The 17,485-nt window shown below is 51.0% G+C and overlaps 5 protein-coding genes across 5 annotated transcripts; 2 read left to right on the plus strand and 3 right to left on the minus strand.

The window, feature by feature from the left end:
* Window positions 1-733: 733 nt before the first annotated feature.
* BKA67DRAFT_662348 (uncharacterized protein) lies at window positions 734-1,523 on the plus strand (the record flags this gene model as incomplete). The annotated part of the gene is made up of 4 exons (XM_046107981.1): window positions 734-770; window positions 865-880; window positions 1,046-1,141; window positions 1,223-1,523. The coding sequence occupies 4 exons, from the start codon at window positions 734-736 to the stop codon at window positions 1,521-1,523; spliced, it is 450 nt and encodes a 149-aa protein (XP_045954081.1).
* Window positions 1,524-5,624: 4,101 nt separating this feature from the next.
* BKA67DRAFT_391674 (altered inheritance of mitochondria protein 21) lies at window positions 5,625-8,955 on the plus strand. Its single transcript, XM_046096622.1, has 2 exons — window positions 5,625-7,027; window positions 7,076-8,955. Exons 1-2 carry the CDS (start codon window positions 6,091-6,093, stop codon window positions 8,869-8,871), a joined length of 2,733 nt encoding a protein of 910 aa, XP_045954082.1. The 5' UTR covers window positions 5,625-6,090; the 3' UTR covers window positions 8,872-8,955.
* Window positions 8,956-9,350: 395 nt separating this feature from the next.
* Window positions 9,351-10,889, minus strand: BKA67DRAFT_662350 (uncharacterized protein; the record flags this gene model as incomplete). The annotated part of the gene is made up of 3 exons (XM_046107982.1): window positions 9,351-9,520; window positions 9,716-9,789; window positions 10,630-10,889. The coding sequence occupies 3 exons, from the start codon at window positions 10,887-10,889 to the stop codon at window positions 9,351-9,353; spliced, it is 504 nt and encodes a 167-aa protein (XP_045954083.1).
* A 1,355-nt stretch (window positions 10,890-12,244) lies between these two features.
* On the minus strand, window positions 12,245-14,110 carry BKA67DRAFT_523701 (uncharacterized protein; the record flags this gene model as incomplete). Its single annotated transcript, XM_046098496.1, has 3 exons — window positions 12,245-12,598; window positions 12,656-13,008; window positions 13,069-14,110. The coding sequence occupies 3 exons, from the start codon at window positions 14,108-14,110 to the stop codon at window positions 12,245-12,247; spliced, it is 1,749 nt and encodes a 582-aa protein (XP_045954084.1).
* A 1,857-nt stretch (window positions 14,111-15,967) lies between these two features.
* BKA67DRAFT_539429 (putative adipose-regulatory protein-domain-containing protein) lies at window positions 15,968-17,348 on the minus strand (the record flags this gene model as incomplete). Its single annotated transcript, XM_046100632.1, has 4 exons — window positions 15,968-15,972; window positions 16,113-16,987; window positions 17,065-17,249; window positions 17,346-17,348. 4 exons carry the CDS (start codon window positions 17,346-17,348, stop codon window positions 15,968-15,970), a joined length of 1,068 nt encoding a protein of 355 aa, XP_045954085.1.
* Window positions 17,349-17,485: the final 137 nt, after the last annotated feature.

Genomic DNA, 17,485 nt, shown 5'->3' on the forward strand with positions numbered 1-17,485 from the left:
GTTAACAAGAAAGGGATCAATCATCATTGGGCACCCATACAAACATTTGCGCTTGTGCTTACTGTTGTAGGCCTTGCTTGCCTGGCTGCCTGGGAAGAAAAACGTTGCACAGCGGGCAGTGTTTCAAGCACCAGAAAAGTAAGTGCGTTTACGTAGGGTCCTGAAACGGTCAGAGTGGCCCAAGCGCTTTACATTCTTCAGTGTCGTTTTTCAGGGTCTCAGACCCCAGAGGTTGGAGTCCTGGGGATTCAATCCAGTCCAGCCCCCTGGCACCTGCTGGAAGAAGCGCAAGTCCATCAGCAAGGTCCCAGCGACTAGGCGCTAAGGAAGGTTGAACTGAACACTGGCGTTGCTGATGAGGCGGCTTTATCTGGAACGGCAGCTCGGATCCACCTCAAACCTTCTGAACAACAGGACATCTGGTCATCTTCGTAACACCAAACAACAACCCCCAATTAAGACACGACGAGAAACAGGCAGCGCGTTTTCATAATCTACATCGAATCCTCACCTTTTACTGCTGCTAGTATCTCGAGACAGCCTCGAATCCCTCCTTTTACCACTGCCTGTCTGCACTGTACTTGAGTGTGCTTAGCCGCAAGCTACCGAGCTCCGTCCTCGTACCAGGCAGCTTAGCTTTGGTCCCTGTTGTCGTCAGTTACTCGACACCAAAGTTGCAAAGCAAACAACCACATCACCATTAGCCAGTCTTCCTCAGCTGTACACCGCTACCATGACTCTCAAGGAGGAATTCCAGACAAGGAACTTCAGTAAGTACCCCTCCGCTGGAGAAACCCTGGCGCATCTTGTGATACCAGTCCAAATGCATTATGGAGTGACTGACATTGTGCTCTACCACTGTAGGCATTTACGGGCAATGGTAAGCCTCCCACCATCCTACGTCGCATACTATCTCACAGCTACGCACATGCTTTTCCTTTGGGGAGATCTGATCGCGGTAGAAAGCCCGGCGCAAGCTGCCAGCTCTGTCGATGTGCTTTGTTTTAGGCCCTGCATCGCTGGCTCTGCTAACCATCTTCTCCAGGCTCGGAATCTTGTCCATGATTCTGTGCTTTGCGCTAGGAATCTCGAATATCTTCACCTTCAATGTTATCATGTACATATTTTGCGCCTTTGCCCTGTAAGTCACCACATCGTGGCTCGAACGAAACTCTCTGCTAGCCAGCAAGTGGTCAGAAAGCTAACGCCGACGAAACTGTAGAGCGTCCTCCCTCATCATCCTCTTCATTGAGGTGCCACTCCTTCTCAGGATTTGCCCTACCTCGTCCACCTTCGATGCTTACATACGCAAAATCTCGACCAACTACATGCGCGCAGCCGTCTATGGTGTCATGAGTCTTCTCCAGTGGTTGAGTGCGATTCCCGCAAGAACCAGCTTGATTGCTGCCGCCGTCTTCCTCATGTTTACCGCTATCTGCTACCTGATCGCTGCCCTCAAACATCAGGCTTTTACTGGAAGCAAGACCTTGGGTGGCCAAGGTGTTGCTCAGATGATCGTATAAGAGCGGACCAATACCAGCCAGCATGAGCTCTACCAAGACCCGAATCTGGAGTGGCTGGAAACAACAAAGTAAGAAATGCTCGGAAGCTTGATTAAGACATCATGGGCGCTCCAGCTGTGTAGGATGAACGTGGAAAAAGATGCCCCTCCGGCATTAAAACAGAGTTGTGGTAGAAGAAGAGGTTTCAGCATTTTTGAAACTGGGGTTTGGCGTAAGGAATTGCGTGGGCACTTTTGCTTTACAGCTTTACTTTGATTTTTCATGTCCGCGTGGATGATACCTCATCTCCTTGAATTGAATCCATTAATGGCACTTCTCCTGGTCTGACCACACAGTCTCGACTCTTTGAGTCGACCTCTACCCTGACACATTATTCCTCGACTCTAAGACTCATCCCGCGCACAATTGATCGACCAGCTCTTGGGCAAATCAGTGAGGACAAGGCTACCGCAATTATACCTTAAAAACTGACTTGTCAGGTTCGCTTGAGGCAGAGCCTGGCGAACACTGTACTCATGAGCAGAGCTCAGTCTGGGGCGGATTTGCACACAATCCTTTCGTCTATGTCATCGAGTGGAGGGCACTGGAACCTTCTTACATGGTTCGGGCCGACGGAGTTGATATACTACGGCGATCTTCAGATGATCGGCACTCTAGCTTTAACGGCCATCTTCGGCATCAACAGCGATACCACAACAAAGGACGTCCTGTCTGCAAACTCATAATCAGAACTTCGGATTCACCTATGGCGTAAAGATGTCTTTGGTTACCTTGATGAGTTTTATCTGTCAGAGTTCAAAAGACCAAAGGAAGAAAGTCGTTAACAGGGCGGTGTGTAGGTAACGAACACATACTCTCTGGATCTGGTGTAGATGAACAGACAATATTCGGAAGTGATATTTGTAGTGTCGTGGCTGTCTCTGCAGCAGTAGCCGGGCACCACGATATAAGCCATACTAGAGCGTCCCGATTATAGCCAGCTTCCGGCAATTGACTACTCGTTATGCAATCAAGAACGCACTTGGATTCATGAGAAGCTTAAGCGCTAGCCAAAGAACAGGCGGTACTACATGTAGCTTGGCCGGAGCGGTAGCGGCTCAGTAGGGAGGTGTCCGAGGCCATAGTATTTCTTCTTGCGTTCTGGGCTCTACTTGACAAAATGCCAAGCCGTGCTGCTTACGATAGTATGTTATACTCAGCAAATGGGCCACGTTTCAACATGAGCAACTTGGTCAGACACCGCCGAATCTGTGTTCGATTTGGTGTCACGTAAATTGATTTACAATTATATGGATTTCTACAGCCATAACCATTGACCGATTTACGGCGTCGGTGTTTAGAGTGTAATGGAGGTGCGGGTGGCAGATAGCAGCCAGCTTTAGACTTATGTAGACGTGATCTCCTCTCCACGGTTTTTGTCAGGCCCCGATCTGACAATTCGAGTGATCGTCCACCCTGACGATATTTCGTGGGGATATATCAATGATACAAATTCAAAAGAGTTTTCTAGATTTGAATCACCTTGTCGTCTTTGGATGCACTCGATGATCCTGTATTTCTGTTCCTGTTGTAATATGTCGTCATTGCACGAGCAAAAACTGTTGAAACGTAATGCGGGGGATCTACATATTACTCGAAATAATTCTGGCGTCCAAATTTGGGGTTCTAGAATCTTTGCGAGAGATCGAGAGATCGGCCTTGGCCCAAACGAGCTTAAGAATCTCACAGTTGCATTCAACATTTCAGGACGAAGTAAAACCAAGAGCTGCAGTTTTCGATCCCAATTTGATAAGACATAGAATTCATGTTTCTTTAACAGTACTAGTTCATACATAGGTGATCATTAATGCTACTTGAGAGAGCACAACAACGCTTTGCAATTCAACAAGCCCAAATCGGGTTTCGGGGGCAGGGGGGAGAGCTCAAGCGCCTGACGAACACAACAAGATCGATTCGTCAATGCTAATGAACCCCTCGTGGTGGGGATTGGTGCGCGCAATGATGCACCCTTTACGCCACCAGCCCGCATTTTCAGGGCCATGTGGTGCTGCTGTCAAGCATCCGGCCTCGTGGAGGTGCAAAAAGCCATGCACGCCCAAGAGAACCGTCCATGCAAAACGATTAAAGCGGCCATTGTGGAACTTTTCTTCTTCCTCGACCGTATCCGAGACCGTGAGGTACCAGCCACAGCATTGATGATCATACTATGAAGCTGGTATGATAGAGGTAGAAGAGGCCTCCCTCGAACTATCGTGAGAAAGCATACATGCAGTAGGAAAAAACCTCATATCGATGGCATTGCCGGGCGTGAAGCGGACTATCAACAGAAGCAGACCAGTACATGTTACAAGGCTCTGACCGCTCCATTCGACCCTGTGATTGTGCAGGTTTTGAAGGCCCAACCTAATGCATCGTGATCAGTAGGGAACCCATAAATGGGTGGCACTTGGAACGGAGTACTATGTAAACGGGAGCATTATGAGAAGCCGGATGAAGTTTCCCAAGTTGTCCGTAGTTTACCCCACGATAGCTTTTTTTCCTCCTTTTCTTCTCTTTCTTTTCTTAATCATCTGATAGGGTAATGCCAACGGAATTGTTGACTATGTAGAACACACCGATCTGATTATACCCGGGCATTTCGATTAAGTTTTAGTGAGCAGAGAGTCTTGCACGGCACAACTGGAATATGATGCTGGGAGACTAGAACTTTACACCTACTATTCAACATGCCACTTCATCTGAAATTGATTATAAAGGAGTTATTATTATTATTGTATTATTGTTATTATTATTATTATTATTATTATTATTATTATCATCATTGTTTCCAGACATTCTTAAAAGGGACACGTGAGCGGGGCGTCAAAGATAGACGGCCGAATTTTCAGCAATATGAAAAGGGTTTTTCACTGTTCTATTACCGAAGCATCACAATAACACTTGCCTCAGCTAGCATCAAAACACCCCGCTGAGAGCCCATTTTTTACAGGGCTGGCCAGTTGAGGCGCAGGGCCGGCTCCAGTTGTTCGTGCTAGGAACGATGACACCTTTGAGGAACCTTCCAAGTACTCCACAGGTAACCCCAACAGCAGCAAACTCGTGAAAGCTCCGGACAAGCTTCGAACCTGTCGTCGTTGCTCATGGATGCGCCTGCCGAGATTCCAGCGGGATACTTGTGAAGTACCGGGAAAGACTGCTGGGCCTTGCTGGAAACGATAACAACCAGTGAAAACCAACAAACTATGTATCGCGGACCAGCGCACCTGAGCACCAATACTACGACGGACCATCCCTGTTCGACCTGCTCGTTTGCTGTAGCTAATAATGGGGATCCGAAGTACAATCATGGCATCGCAATGGCCAGGCTCGGCAATACTTCAAGACACTGGGCAAAGAACAAGTGGAACGTATTAAAGCGGTCTGCTACCCAGGAGGTTTCGTCTTCGTGAAGACTCGCAAATCTTGTAGCAAACCTGAACTGCAGTCCAGCTTTTTCTCTTCTGTGCCCATCCTCGATTACTTACTTGCCTTGCATATTGCGATTCCTGCGCAATCCTCTTATCAGCGTTGTCAATTCAGGAACCCGAACACCCCAAGCCGTTTTAGGTTCCCGGTCAAAAGCGTAAAACACAGCGGCAGCACTGCAGCTTTACGGATCACTGGTAAGTCGAGCAGGTTGGAGTCGTTTGCATTGTTGGGTGCCCCTTTGCTCGTGCCCATGAAGAGGGAGCGAGCTCGGCTTCTCGTGTTAGTCACGAGTTGCCGGAAACGATCTCACAGTCACAGCACGAAGAGAGATCTGTCACTTGCAATTGATAATCCCATTTGCAAAGGGTTTTGAATGATTCGTCTAGCTTGACGCTCACCATATCAAACCCTGCTGTGCTTATCATCTGCACCTTGCATTATCTTGTAGCTCTCGCGATCCAGGCCGTCTAACTGACCGCAGTTTCGAGCTCGACCGCCCGCAGGCTAAAAAGACAAGCCCAGCCAGGCAGCGTATCTCTCTCTGTTCCTTGAACTTGCACGCAGCTATCGGTATTTTCCCTGCGTGGCTTGCCGCACTGGTACCTCCGAAGATCAAAGACCAACCTCAAGACTCGTGGCCTTTTATGCGGTGTGTATTCCGATGACTTATCATGCACGCTGATTTGCCGTTTCCCTGGTTGGCTGCAACCCCATGCGCTTCATCGTCAATTTTATTTTTCAGAGGAGGCTGCATTTAGATTGGAATCGGGTCTGATACTTGTCCCTCTCGATTGCACTCCAGCTATTGTTTTCCAGCAGTTTCTTCAATTTTCGTATTTTTTTTATATCCTGGCTTCGGCTTCGGCTTTTCCCATCACTATCAATAACTACAGCTTTGTTTTTGTGTTTCCGCGGGTTTTGCGCTTACTGACTTACACGGATCCACGCTCTAGGTCACAGCTTTCCCCGTTTGACGTCAGTTACATCATCGAGATCTTCGAGCCCGATATTTGACCCAACCCAGCAAAAGGCCACTTTGCTTCTGGCTTCTTCTGAAGAAAAAAAACCCCCCAGAAAATAACAAACTTCAACGAATCCAATGTCCACAGCCGCAGCTATGCAGCAAACACCTGCAATCCCACCTCGTCCTTCGAGGAGCACCGAGAACGATAACAGCTCCTCGGCCCCCTCAGTTCCCCCACGGCCGACCAGGCGTTTCAACCGCTCCGTCTCGCCTAATCCGGATCGATTTGCTCCTTCTCCTCTGAACGAGCCTGCCTTCAACCCCAAGAGCCCAGGTCGCCGTACCTCGAACAACACGCTTAACGTAGAGTCAATCGACCGTCCCGGCAGCGTGAGCATTCCATCAATCGGCCAGGAAGGCCAAGAGTATGCCGCCTTTGATGACGTTCACTCTTCTCCTGAGAACCACCAAGCCGTTTCTCCTGAGCAGACCAGGACGGTCGGCGAGGATATCAAGCTGCACGCTCCTAAGCCTAAGCTGGCCCAGGAAGCCGCTGTCCAGAGAGTCGCTGCCGTCACTCGTACGGACTCCGACCGGGCTGCCGAATTTGGTATTGGTCGTCCCAGCAGCGAAGACCCGTATCCCAGAACCTTGAAGAAGAAAGCCAGCACAACCAGTCAGCTGTCCCACATAAGTCACGATGAGGACGAACACGGCATCCCCGAGATCGGTCAGCGAGTTCCTCTGCTTGGCCATGCCGGAGACGCCCAGGCCCCGACACCCGCGCCGGGTGCGTCTGCAACACCCGAAATTGGGAGACCTGGTAGCCGTCACCATACTAGAAGAACAAGTGGTCGTAGCCAATTTGGACATCTGCCCTCTGACAGCTACGGTCTGCACGGCCATGGCGTTGAGAACAACGACAAGCTGGAGAAGGCCTACTACGAAAAACACCCCGAGGCCAAGAAATTTGATCTATACAATCATCACTTGCGCGATCGTGTCAAGGACTACTCAATGAGCAGTGAAGATCTCAACAAGCTAGTCCGTGACAGTGATGGAGCCGGTTTCGGTAACACAACCCATCAACAAACTTTGGAGTGCGTCTAACAGGTCTTAGGTACCAACCGCGAGTTTGTCAGCACCCCTAGCGAGCAGGTCGGCTTCGAAGCTACTGATTACTACGTGTCTCGCAATGCCTCTCCTCGCCCGCCCTCTGCTGCTTCCAAGCGCTTGAGCCAGAGCTACGCTGATTCCCCCTTGAAGACTGCTACGGGACCAGATATCTCTGTGTCAGCAGCTGACGGCGATGAGGAGGAAGACGACAACGTGATCCACGTGGACGAGCCAGGTCGCCGCAAAGGGTTTGCCAAGTACGGCAATGCCGAGCAAGTTACTCAAGATGGCACTGAGAGCGATTATGAAGCCCCTATTCTTGCAGCTGATGAGATGGCCAAACGCCGATCTCTATATGACACACCTGCCGTTGAGCCACAGCCCGAACGTCGTGGCAGCTCTTACGAAATGGAACAGCCAAAGAGCAGACCTCATAGCAGAGCAGCAAGCGTTTATGACCCTCCCGTCCGCTCTGTGCCTCTGGATGATGTGGAAGAGTACGAGCCCTTGTTCCCGGAAGACGAGAATAGCCAAAAGAAGGCTGCTGAGAAGGCCGAAAAGCGGAAGAGCGCGCAGCGCTTCCCGAGCCGCGACATCTGGGAAGATGCCCCTGACAGTGTGCATGGTACAGCCGAGGTCTCTACCCCAGAGCCAACCGAGGGTTTCAAAAGACCCGACGCGGCTGATATATCTGATATCGTCCCGCGTGAAGGCGAGACCATCGCCCAGGCTTTCGCTCGGCGACAAGAAGAGCTTGCCGAAGCCGAGGATCGCAATCCTGACAGCTTCATGCGTACGCAAAACTCGCGATCTGGGTCACGACCCCGTTCGTGGGTTGAAGCACAGCCTCACTTGGCTAAGGAGATGAACCAGCCCAGCAAACCAGCCAGCCGCCGTTTCCCAAGTCGCGATGTCTGGGAAGACACCCCTGATTCTCTCCGTTTGGAGACCACCGTTTCCACCCCGCAATCAGAGAAGGACCCGCAGTCTGCTGATGCAGAGGAGAGCCCTGTGGAGAAGTCAGAGAAGCCGGCGATACCCGTACGCCCTGCAAAGAAACTTTCAGGTGATGATAAGCCCACAATTCCAGATCGTCCAAAGCCCCAAATCCCTGCTCGCGCTGGTAAGCCGGCCACCACCGAGTCTAGGGAGCCCGAAGCTGCGCCAAAACAGAAGCCAGCGGTGCCTGCTCGGCCCGTAGGCGGTAAGATCGCGGCTCTTCAGGCTGGATTCATGTCGGACCTGAACAAGCGTCTCCAGTTGGGACCCCAGGCCCCTAAGAAGGAGGAACCCAAAGAGGAAGAGATAGCCGAGGAGAAGGAGAAGGCACCACTATCAGATGCTCGAAAGGGTCGCGCTAGGGGTCCTCAGCGCAGGGCTCCTACGAAGAGTTCTAGTCCCGGTGGTGCTGCTCCTCCAGCATCCAACGGCAAGCCAGTTCTGTCGTTCTCGATGACTAGGACTTTGTGGTGCATCGATGAAGAAGGTACCATGAATGTTCAAGAAGAGCAGGAGCCATCCGAAGCAAAACCAGAACTTGACGAGGAACCCACGCAGTCTCGAGAACCGCAATTGGAGGAGTCTCGGGAGCTGATTGAGACAGAACAAAGCCCAAGCAAGCCTATCGAGTCAACAGAGACTCCGAGCACGACTATCGACACCAATACAAACGCGGAAACGAAAACTTTAGCGACTAATACCGCAGGCGGTTCGATATTACAGGAGACACTGGACAAGAAACCCGAAGGCGACCATGTGGTGGATGTTGAAGACGTCAAGGACCAGGGTCTTGACTCATGAAGCTTACCTACATTGTTGCCAGCAAGCGCTCTTCTCTTCCGGTCAGATTCGACGTTTTAGCATGTTAATCCCCTTATCGTCTGGGGATTGTTGGAGATGATGGGTTGTTTTGCGCACAGGGGGAATCGTAGACCATATTATGACTTGTGATTAAACTTATGTCTATCCTTATTTACCGGACCTCATTCCTTCTACAGAAGCGATGAATATAAAAGTTGTAGTTTTCCCGTAGGTTGTCTCCGACCGCCGCCTAGCCCAGTAACAAGTAGTTGCAAGAATATTATCAATTTTAGTTTCATGTTGAATGTGAGTCGATTCGCTGCCGTGCGCTATAATTTCACCTTGGACAATTTATACCAAACCCCCTCAACGCAGAGGTAGGCAGTGAAGGCAGCGCAGCGTCGAGCACAACGTTCCGTGCGTACCTGCGTATGGCGTCGTCCATCTCTCGCATCGGCACGCCATTCAGCTGCATGTGCTCAGCCGACATCCGAGTCTTCTCCAAACACTTGTCCAGCGCCTCCCTCAGTCCCGGCCGGGTCGACCGCCACGAACACCCCGGTGCCGCCGTGCGACCCGTCGCCCACGAAGCGCTGGAACTGCAGGTGGTATCTTGTGCCGAAGTACTCCTTCACGATTCCCCGGGGCGCTGTGATTAGTGAGTTGCCGGTCGTGACTCTGTGTCTATCTTCTGGGGAAACGAGAAAAAAAGAAAGAAAGAAAAGACAAAGAGTAGGGCCAGTACCATACTATTAGACCTTACCCAAACCCGCACTGTCCTTTCAGAGAAGGGTTGTATACAAAGGAACTTATACAGCGCATTGTCAAGTATAATTCAAAATACTTTCTAGGCGTTTAATTTCGACTATGCTGGATGCCTCAATCATGAGAAGGTCGGTCTGTGTGTGGTAATGAGGCCTGGTGGTATTAGTGTAACGACGAACCCTACAAAGCCTGACCGGAACGCAGGCAGCAAATCGTTCAATCCCGGCCCAATTCAAGAAACTGATGAATTTTGAACCCATCGTCTCCTGATAAATGTCTCAATGCCGTGGCGCTTTCATAGCCTTGCGCGAAAATAATAGCCATGTCAAATACGGACATATAATCAAACCTTGCATTAGTGGATATATGTCTGCGGTTGTGTCGCCAATGAAGTGGTGAGAATACTTTCCATGGAGGCCTTCGGGCTCTCAGAAGAAAAAAACAGTTGGACAAATATAGAGTGTACTCAGACGCAGTCTCACAACACACCGCATCCTTCCTCCTGACCTGTGCCTGCAGTATCTCCGAGCCGTTGAGAATGTCCAAAAGACCAGCCCAAGCTTTCCAGCTGGCCTAGACAGTATATCAGAAGACCAGGAGAGTTTCAAGGCTACCTACAATGTCATTCAGTGCCCAGTAAACGGAGGAAGCTTCGTAACCCTTTACACGAATAGAAAATAGACTACTCCGAGCATAGGCAGAGAGCCACACGTTCAAGTAAGACATGATATGTATTTGACACCGCGACTACCGTTTTGGTAGCCAAGACGACGTAATTTAGGGGTGTTCTAACAAAGCTTCCGCATACATAACACAGTCAGTAATATAGCTCCGTCATCAACATCAACCTGGATGGGCACATGAAACTTTGTAGCACAACAGCCTCCAGTTGCGTCCCATATTTGGTGCATAGGGGAGATTATGTATGCAGAAGAATACAAAGCTGAAGGTCTAAACCAGACGCCCTTTCCCTTGAGAGTATGTGTTCCCTACCAAAGCCACCCCCAAACCCTCATGTTCTCTTCGTCGAACATGTTGTACTCATATCGCTGATCAAACATGTTGTTGTGGTAGCCACGCTCAGCCGGACCGTAATACTGCGCGTTGCCGTAGTATGGACTCGGGTATCTGGCCGGGCCTGGTAGGTCGTAGTTTCTGGGCCAGCCTCCATTTTCGAAATCGTACAGGTAATCCGGGTGGCTGCTGCTCCATTCGTAGGGGCGCTGAAGCATATTGCCGTATTGGTATGACATGTTGTTGGCGGGCTGACTGTAGGAGGTAGTATTTCAAGAGTGTATGGTTGGAGATTCGTTTATCTTTTTGTTTTGGAATTTATAAGTCGTTGGCTTGTTGAGTTGTCAACACAGATTTATCTCGGTTTTGTGCTCGAATGCCTGCAATATTCATATTCTTGGGTGGACTTTATTCACAGCAGCGTTTGTTGTGGGGTATATCTAGAATTCACCTATACAGCTTCAGAGTAGCAAACGGTTCACCTGATCTTTTCGTTATAGAATTCGATGCACTGCACACCTGGCACACTCATATAATTCCATCTCAATAAATTCTCAGGTGGCTTTGCATCATTACTGTGAATTACAAAAGTGACTAGTAACGGTTGGGAGTTGGACATTTAGAGGATAAAACCGATGTGACGGTCTGTACCAACACTGAGAAGAATGGATAGGTACTAATGGAATTTATATGAACGTTGCCATTAAAGATTCAGAGACAAGTGATTATAACCCTAAGCCATAAACCACGAACCAAACAGAGATTAATACCATGAAAATAAGCCAGACACGTAATGCCAAACGAACAATTTGATTACCGTGTTGTTCACCCGTACAAGTTTCGAACCAACCTGTCACGAACGTCTGCGCGGGAACGGGGGCTGGCCCGCAAGATATATTCCCGAAAGCAACAGTCCACATAGCTCCTACCACCGTGGTGCAATGGCTAACAAACACTTCTAAATCGCGTTGTTCAGCCATGAAACTACGGCATGAATCGATAAGAACATCGGTGCCTTCGGGTCGCTATGTGCTATCCAATGATACATAGTCGATACGAGTCGACAGTACTGCAGCTGCTAGCTACCGTATGGTCCAGCTCAGCACTATAATACTCATAATGACCACTACGATGTATCTCGCCCACACAGCCATAGGATCTAGGGTATTACAGATAGTGGCGGGGTAGCAGAAGAAATTGGCGGAGAAAGGACCTGGCAGAGCAAGAGGAGATGCTAGGTTACGTACCTATCACTGCGGATGCTCATAGTCTGTGATATGATGGTAAAATGTACAGCGGTCGTTAGGCAGCCTGTACAGCATCACTTTCCTCACGAGGCAACGATTTATGCGACTCCCGAATGACCGAATATATATTGGTTTTACTCCATAGCGCTGATGAGTACGCTTCTGTGTCCTGTTCTAATTTTCTGCCGTAGCCTTCCCAACCTCAGGGTCCATGTTTTGAATCAGGTCTTTATGCTCGCCAGAACAAAGAACAGTCAGTATACTACCCGTCGAATCGCCCCAACACCAAATCAACAACCAATTTTCGCTGCTTGACTAATTGGACACTCCGCTTTCCGAACAAGGTTCTATAACTCTTCATCCTCCTCGTCTTTGGGTCCCAGGACTGCGCCGGGTGCCTGCGAGAACTCCTTCGCCTTTTGCTCTGCTGCAGCCCGAGCAAGTACATCACCAAGCGCACTGGGGAAGCCCGTGCTTCGATCTTGGACTCCGTCGGCGTTGGCTCGCTGCTTCTTCAAGGGACTACCTATTGAAGATTCTGCGGTCAGGGACTCGCTGAGAAGACTCGAGACGGCACCAGCGGGTGCCACATTCAACGTGGTATCTGGAGGCGTCGTTCCACTTATAGGGCCCACAGAAGGTGACTTGTGGTTTGCTGCAGCCGCTGCGCTGTCAGGTTCGGCTGAGTGTTGTCTCTTCAGCTGTCATCGTGTCAGCATAACTCAAAAGATTACTGTAATCGCACCCGACAGACATACCCGAATTCTATCAATACCAGCCTTGAGCTCTGCTGACTCGGCATCCTCGGGACCAAGACGGGTCTTATCCACCTTGGCTTCATATTCCTGCTCCATCTTACTCAGTGGGTTGGTGTCATCATCATCGTCGTCACTGTCCTCGTCCATATCGCCCCCCAAACCACCCTTGCCCTTATTTCGCGACTTTCGTCGCTCCGTGTTCTGGTCCCGGAATGCAGAGAAACCCACGGTGCCCTCCTTCTTCAAAGGACCAAGATTGGAGAAGTCAAGTTGCGTGCTACGTCGCTTGGCCGCTGGTGTTGTCGTCTTGTTATCCTTTGCCGAGGGTAGGATGCCCATCTTGGACAGTTGACCTTTTTGCATAGAATCAGTCATGATTTAATCAGATACTTATGAATTCGACATGAACTTACGTTGTCCGCGATAGAAGAAAGTGAACACTGCATACGGTTTTTCAGGGCCATCTATCCCAGTAACGGTCTGAGTACTGATAGTCTTGGGATCCAACGTCTTGGGCTTAGCAAAACTCGTAGTGTGCTCGACGTCGGCATCGATTCCGTTGCTCCCCCCCTGCTTTGCGCCGCTTTCGTCGTCGTCGTCATCATGGGCGTCGAACTGGGGCGAGTATTCCCCCTTCTTGATCTCACCGGACGCTATCACACGGAACATGGCAACCTTGATCTGGCCAGTCGCCTCGGGAGGTTCATCATCATCGTCGGACAGAGACTCTGAGTCGGAACCGTCGTTGATATTGTCTGCGGTGGGCTGCTCGCTGCTACCGTATGCAAGTGTATCCCGCTGGCGGTTGGACTTCTCCGTGTTCATGCCGGTCGCCGTCGCAGACTTTTGGCGGCGGTGTCGCCTCTCAAACTTCTGCCTTCTCTTCTCAACCTTCTCGGCAGCATCGTGGCCTTGCAGATCCAAGCCGTTGAGCCATCTCTCGAGGCCCACTTCCCTGAACAAAAACTCGCGCTCGGCAAGGCCGCCGCCTTCGCTGCTGGGCACCTGAACCCATCTGCTGTTGACCCAAGTCTCCTCGCCGGGGCGTAGCAACGTAGCCACCTCCTCCTTTGCGCGACCGTCAAAATAGATATAAGCAGCGATTGTCTCATTCTCCGAGTTGGTCATGGGGATGTAGGGCGTGATGGTGTTCGCATGTCTAGAGGGATCGGCACTCGAAGAAGGCAGAGGCCCGGCAAACAGGGGTTTGGGATTGGGGCTCTCCGCCGTTGGCTTCGGAGCGGTGTATGGGATCGAGTGGCCGGGCGTCAGCAAGGTGATGGAGATGGCGAAGCGGGCGGGCTCGTGCTGAGCAGTGTCGGGGTTCAGCTGAGGCGAGGGAACGGGTATGTAGCTGCTGATGCGTGACATGCGAGACTGCTTCTGCATGCCGTGCTCGGCGAGCGGGGCTCCGTTTGCGTGAATGCTCACGGCGATGCCCTTGAAGCAGGGCATCGTGAATGAAACCCGGCAATCAGAACAGGAGAGTTAGCGGGGCAGCAATGTGCAGATGGACGAAGCCGGGGCGAGTGGTGACCGTTTGGCTGTGTTCAAGTTTCGCAGAGAAGCCGCAGTCGCCGCAGATCAGATGAACGGGGGATGCTTCTGTGTTTGCAGGGCAAAGACTAAATGAGTCCGGTGGTGATGTTCACGAGGGGTCCCGCAAGTGGTTGGTGCTGGACTAGGTCGGTGAGAGTCAAGCTCCAATTTCCAACATGGGCGGCGTCTTGAGGCTAGCGGGGAGCAAGCTCAAGTTCGAGTTGGGCTGCAAAACAATGTTCATGGGTGCTGTGTTCTGTTTGCTAGGTAAGCAATCTCCTCTCCGGTGATAGCTTCCGAGGCTCTTGCAGATATGTAGCACCAAGTAGTCTGTCAGCTGTGAGACGAAAAAGCAGAAGAAGAAAACAAAAAGATGCGGCCTCGTTTCGTGTAACGCGAGCTGAGGGCAAGAAAAGCGTCCAAGTTGTGAGCCTCCCGTCCTCTCCAAGGTGCTGGACTGTACTGTAGTTAGCAGCTTTGCCGTGCTTTGTGCGTGTGGTGTGCTGCAACCTTCCCCCTCCCCACGTCGTACACCACCTTGCTTGCCCGCAATGCGAAATTGTATTGGACCAGGGCGGGTCTTGGGGTTTTGAGCCTCCAAAGGGCGTTGGGCTAATGCTGATCGGGCTTTGGATTTGAATATGATTCTGGAGCCAGTCGTGTGAAGATGGATTCGAAAAGTCGGTATATTGTAATTAGCGTCCCAATAACTTCTTTGGGCGGGATTGGAAACTACTGCAATGTGTGCGGCCAAAAGTCATGATAACAAATTACGGCATCTTGTTGAATGTATTGTTAATGTGTAAACGAGGTCAACCTATCTAACGTGGCTGGCTGGCCTCTCTCCCCAATTCAACACTCGAACGTTTCCTTCCAAGTGCTTCCCGACGACGAGAAATCAATTAAACCCGCCCCCGAGTCGAACAAGTCAAAGGCTGTCACCACGTTTCGTTGAGTCCCGCTTCCGCTTCCACTGCGCTTGGCCTGGCCCCTGGCCGGGCCCCCGCGATTGTGCTGTTGTGTGCAAGCTCTCTGCTGCTGCTGGACAAGCAGCAATCATCCTTGTTTAGAACCGAAACTTTCATTGGCCGGATCTCTCGAGGCCCAAGGACCGCATATATATTGTCACTATCACCAACTGTCCTCGCATGAAAGCTACCCAGCCGTGGGTGTCTTTAGGTTCGAATGAAACTCGGAGCAAACTCTGCGTGTTAGCCGTATCTTGCTCAGCTGCAAAAGATGCCCTGGAATGTAGCAACCTTGTATTTCACCGAGACCTTGCGCAGCAGACTATCTTCTAAGTTCATAAATGTCACTAAGACTTGAGCTTGACAGTAAATACGAGACAATATCTTGTCGTCCCCCAATGATGCGTCAAGTCTTCCGATAACCATTCGTTGGACGACTTCGCGGAGGAAAGTTTGTGGTGACTTCACGGTCTACCGCTGATACTCGATTCATGTGTCGCCCCTACACGTCAACGTAGGAATTGGTCAGTTTCCAGTTTTTATTCTTATTTTTAGAAATATCTACATGTAAAGAGGTCCTGGGGAAATAGGTCCCGAGCGAACTCTTGCCCTACGGGCAAGGGGCCGCTCCAAGAATCATATTTGGACATAAAAACAAGACCCGTGGCGAAGAGCATAGAAATACATTTCCCTTCCATCAGTTGTTGATAGGCCGTTGTTTGGTGACATGAAACGGTTTGAACAGACGTCTGGCAGCCATGCGAAGCTTGCAGTCATCTGCTTGGATAAGAACAGGCGGAACGCTTCAGCCTGCAATGTAAAAGTAAAAGTAAAAAATAAAAACAGTTCATCTCTTTGGTCGGGGTATCTCCGCACAAACCGAGTTCGAAGTCAAGCCAACGACGACGCAGATGATTCTCCGGACTCTCTCCTCCTGACTGCTCCCTTACCTCTCCCGTAAATGTTCCCAGTGCCCTCGCCCTCATCGTCTTCGCCATAGCCAATCCGTCTCGGCGGCAAGTCCCTTTCAATGCTCTCCTCTTTGATGAACCTCTCATAAGCCTCTTCCTCTTCGCTCTTTACTGCTCGATCCTGGCCCTTGTCTTCCTTGGAGCTTTCGGCGACTGTGCTCTCTGCCCTGTTCTCGCGCTTCACGACTGCCCGACCGTCACCTCTGTCCACCTTGTAGCCGTCTTGTTCAATCGCAGGGACCTCCTCGCTCTCCCTTGTCCAACCGAGGCAAAAGGCCAGCACAGATAAAACCAAGCCGAACGAGGTGATCTCCACGCCCCAGAACAACAACGTACCCGCCACGAAACTGATGACCCTGTGATTGTACATCATCCACCTGAGGCCCTCCAACCTTGCCACGAGCTCGATCTGCGCCTCGTATACCTGGAACGTCTGGCCAGCCTGCACGTCGAGCAGCAAGCTCAGCGGCAGCTGTTCTCTGAACTCTACCAACTCGCCCATCGGGACCGCCAGCACCACCTTCTCGCTCGCCGGCGCAACGACGTGCCACGCCAGGAACAGGAGCCGGCTCGTCAAGGACACCAGGGGGTCGGTATACGGGACCAGGGCCGGGCGGCGCGAGGTGAAGACGACGTTGGAGGCGCTCATGTGCTTGTAGGGATCCTGGACGAGGCCGAAGGATTGCGCCGGATTATCCAGCGAGGAGCGGGTCGCGAAGAGTGCGATCATGAAGTTGCCGCGCTCGGTGTTGGGCGGGGAGCGTGGGAGCGTCAGGGTGACTGTCACGTCGTAGGCGGTTTCGAGCATGAGGTCCTTTTGCAGCGAGGTGACGCCGAAGGGATTGAGGCCGGCGCTGAGAGGACACAGGTAAGCATACTGCAGCTCTGGGATAGGCACACAGATCTGTAGCCAGAAGAGAGATGGACGTACTTGTATTGCAGATGTACCGGGATAGACACGACCTTCTTAGGGACGTAGGAATAGTAGGCGACAGAGTACGACGCGGCGGCTAAGAAGAGCAAGATGGTTGATACGGCGATGACAAGAAATGTGCTGAGATAGAACCTCTGGGCAGCTGGAGTAGTCGCAGCTCGAAGGGGGCGCTTCACGTATTCCTGTTGTGCAGTTTCAATTAGTCCAGGTACTGGCCGACTTGCACTTGGACTACAGCTTTCACATGTGACGCTGTGAGAGCTATTGGCGGTACTCACCATGATCCCGAGAGATGCGCCTACCGGCGCGGCGGCATGAGATGTTGGCTCACAGTCTCTCGAAGGCGAACAAGAGCAGGAAGAATAGGAAGAGGAAGAGGAAGACAAAGGCGGAGGAGCTGGAAGGCAGTAGACTAGTT

Source organism: Truncatella angustata (genome assembly GCF_020726525.1).
Source record: "Truncatella angustata strain MPI-SDFR-AT-0073 chromosome Unknown BKA67scaffold_8, whole genome shotgun sequence".
In the NCBI taxonomy this organism is placed as follows: domain Eukaryota; kingdom Fungi; phylum Ascomycota; class Sordariomycetes; order Amphisphaeriales; family Sporocadaceae; genus Truncatella; species Truncatella angustata.